Source organism: Pinus tabuliformis, chromosome 9 (assembly GCF_031772625.1).
Source record: "Pinus tabuliformis cultivar Carrire ecotype Pingquan chromosome 9, CPIR1, whole genome shotgun sequence".
NCBI classification, from domain to species: Eukaryota; Viridiplantae; Streptophyta; class Pinopsida; order Pinales; family Pinaceae; genus Pinus; species Pinus tabuliformis.
The window spans coordinates 873,746,896-873,750,234 of record NC_142307.1 but is presented as its reverse complement, the minus strand read 5'-3'; the positions used below and the strand labels follow the sequence as shown (position 1 = coordinate 873,750,234).

The window sequence follows — 3,339 nt, the reverse complement described above, 5'->3', positions numbered from 1 at the left end:
TGCTGATTCCATGAACAGATGGAGTCCTGTTGTGTTGAGAGCCAGAGAGGGAACTGGCAAGAAAAGCCGTGGCCGAGATATTGCTGGAGTTGCTGTCGTGGGACCTGTGGGGGATAATAATGGTGAGAAGCATGGGGAATTGATGAGAAAACATGAAGGGAGATGTATTAATGGCGAGGCTGAGAATATCTCAATTTCTGTGTTGGGATCTGCCAAGAAAAATCGTGGAGGAGTCGAGATCAACGTGGACATACGCAATGGAAGTGTGGATCTGACCGCTGAAGCAAAGGAGCCATGGGTAGCAGCTCTGAGGAGCAGCGTTGTTTGAGGAGGAGATCTGTGTGAAAAGCATCATCGTCGTTCAACATGGTAGCCGTCGCTGCAACAATGCTAATGTTTTCTTCAAGCTCCCAATGCAACATACAGAACAAGATCTCGTCAGCTGCTTCATCAGGAAAGCCCACAATGCCAGTGAGCTCTCCTGAGCGTGTTGATGTTAAGCCGAAACCCACTACATACAAGGGACTCCAAGTCAATGGAAAATCCCAAGGGGCTAATAAGATCAATGGCATCAAGGTGAACGGAACAGCAGTGGATAGCATGAAGCATAATGTTGGCCTGAAGGAAGCACCCGAGGAAGAAAGCCCCGCTAAGAGCAGGATCAATCAGCTCCCAGATTGGAGTATGCTTCTTGCAACTATTGCTACCATTATCCTGGCAGCCGAGAAGCAGTGGACCAATTTTGATTGGAAGCCAAGGAAAACAGACATGTTTGGTGACGTTTTCAGACTTGGCAGGTTTGTGGAAGACAGTCTGGTTTTCAGGCAAAACTTCGCCATAAGATCTTATGAAATTGGTGCAGACAGAACGGCTTCTATTGAAACCTTGATGAATCATCTTCAGGAAACTGCTCTTAACCATGTTTGGCTTTCTGGGCTAGCTAGGGATGGATTCGGTGCTACTGTTGAGATGAGCCGGAGAAATCTCATGTGGGTTGTGGCTCGCATGCAAATTCAAGTTGAACGATATCCCTCATGCGATGATGTTGTGGAGATAGATACATGGGTTGGCGCATCAGGTAAAAATGGCATGCGACGTGATTGGCTTGTTCGAGATTCAAAGATGAACTCCATCCTTACACGAGCTACTAGTACCTGGGTAATGATGAATAGAAAGACAAGAAAACTGTCCAAAATTCCTGATGCTGTCAAAGGAGAGACACAGCCTTATTTCACACAAAGAAATATCTTTATGACAGAAGACACCAGAAAGTTACAAAAGCTGGAGGATGATACTGCTCAGTATATCTGTTCAGATTTATCACCACGGTGGAGTGATTTGGATGTGAATCAGCATGTCAATAATGTTAAATATATTGGTTGGATTTTGGAGATGGCGCGTGCGTTTTTTTTTTTTTTTTTCCGCGCAACTTCTCCAACTTGCAAGTCTGGTTTGATGACAATAAGGGAAAGCGCTTGTACATTGTGCTCATAAGCTTGCATGGTTTAGTAAGAGGAGAATACATGGAATTGGGTAGAGATTCTGATATAGGCTAGCAGGTTAAATACGGTGTAGAACTTGCAAGAGCATTGTCAATGATGCCTGGTGTATACCGTGTTGATTTTGGGGCTAATGCTACTGTTTTTTCATAATAAGTATTTCATGTCATGGTATTTTATGTTATTATTGAAGTGACTTTGGTCTGACCAACTATTGTCACAATTCTGAATGTGTGTTGGAACTGGTCATTCCAACACTAAGCAAATTTGCAGGGAATGGTGAACCTGACGTGAAAACGACATCAATTGGAGCTACATCAGAAATTGGAGGATGATTGAGATCGTGTTGCAGATTGTTAGCGAGCATGAGGCAGTATGCTTAAAAACAGTGACTAGCCTTGATACTATGAGTAGGGGAAGTGGCATTATGTTGCGATGCCAGGAGAATTGGATACTGAAATGCGATGGAGGATTGGACCGTGGAGTCCTGGATTATTGTTCTTGAAGGGAAAATTGTGTTTTCTTCGTGTGGCTGTGAGTGCCTATGTTCCGGTTTCTTTATCAGTGGACCCCTCACAGATGAGGTAAAGGAGCAGCGACAACCTTTATGGTGGACAACAAAATAGATATTTGTTTGAGTTAGTGTGGTTTGTGGAATAGACTCCCTAGCATGTTATTGTAATAGTCATTGTATCTACCCAAAAACTCCAAAATGTGGAATCAGATGTAAGATTTTTAAAGGCATCTGAAAGTTCGTGGTGATCTCAAAACCACTTTGTAATGGTTTATGGTCAGCCTGAAACCATCTTTTGTAACTGTAAAGTGATGGTTGGTGGTGAGCCAGAAACCATCTATATAGTCTGTGTGACTGAAGTGCCTTTGTGGCTGAATCGCCTATGTGGCTTGAGGTGCCTTTGTGGTTGGAATCGTGGATGTCAATGCGTTGTTTGACAAGCTTGCCTTTGTGGCTGTGTACACGAGAGCTTTGTGTTCAATTGAGCAGGTGGACTGCAGAACACCTGGCTCGGACTCAGATGATTTTTTTCTGAGTAGAAGGGGATTGGCACGTTTTTCCCGCTGACAGCAGCGCCAGGAAGGCCAACTGGTGCGTCTGTTAGGCCATTAATCGCGCCAATGGGCGTGGGTTTTTCGTTCAGGATCACAGCAATTCACCTTCAAGGGGATCCACGGGATCAGAGAAGTTGTGGATCTGTCCGAGGGTGGCAGATTGTGTTTTTCGAGGTTTTGTACATGCAATTCGCCTGATGGTGGTGGATTTGACTATCATGACAAGTAGTCATTAAGGGGGGGAGTTGGAAATAATTAATTCCTACTTGTCTATGGTTGTAATTTTCTATTTGAGGAGTTTGTTCCTACATAATAGGAATAAGCTAGAATATAGTTTCTCCTAGTTTAGTGTGTGGTTGAGAGATTCACACTACTATACGTCTAAGATAGCATTCCTATCTTAAGACTATTGATTGTATAAATATGTGTGTAATTTCCTCATTCAACAATTAATAGAATATATTATTGAGCATCTGTAATTTTATCTAGTTTCAAACCTAACTGGGCAGTCACTGCTTTCTAAAGATAGTTATTGTAACAAAGGGTGACAATCTTGACAGTCGACATCAGCGAAGAACTCGAATTCTTTGTTCTTCTGTGTTCCCTTATTAAAAAAAAGTCGTTGTGGAGAACAATTACACGAGTTTTTGTGGGTTAAGGTTTGTTTCACATTATCTTCGTTTTATGGACGGAAATTATTGATTAGACAGTAGTTATTTTAAGTTCATACGGTTAATTATCTAAATCATTGTTTCCGTAAAGTCGAATAAAA

General features: G+C 42.3%; 1 protein-coding gene across 1 annotated transcript; it reads left to right on the top strand.

Moving 5' to 3' along the window:
- The first annotated feature begins 365 nt into the window (after window positions 1-365).
- LOC149151575 (palmitoyl-acyl carrier protein thioesterase, chloroplastic-like) lies at window positions 366-2,765 on the top strand. The gene is made up of 2 exons (XM_089443203.1): window positions 366-1,395; window positions 2,553-2,765. The coding sequence occupies exons 1-2, from the start codon at window positions 367-369 to the stop codon at window positions 2,763-2,765; spliced, it is 1,242 nt and encodes a 413-aa protein (XP_089299329.1). The 5' UTR covers window position 366.
- Window positions 2,766-3,339: the final 574 nt, after the last annotated feature.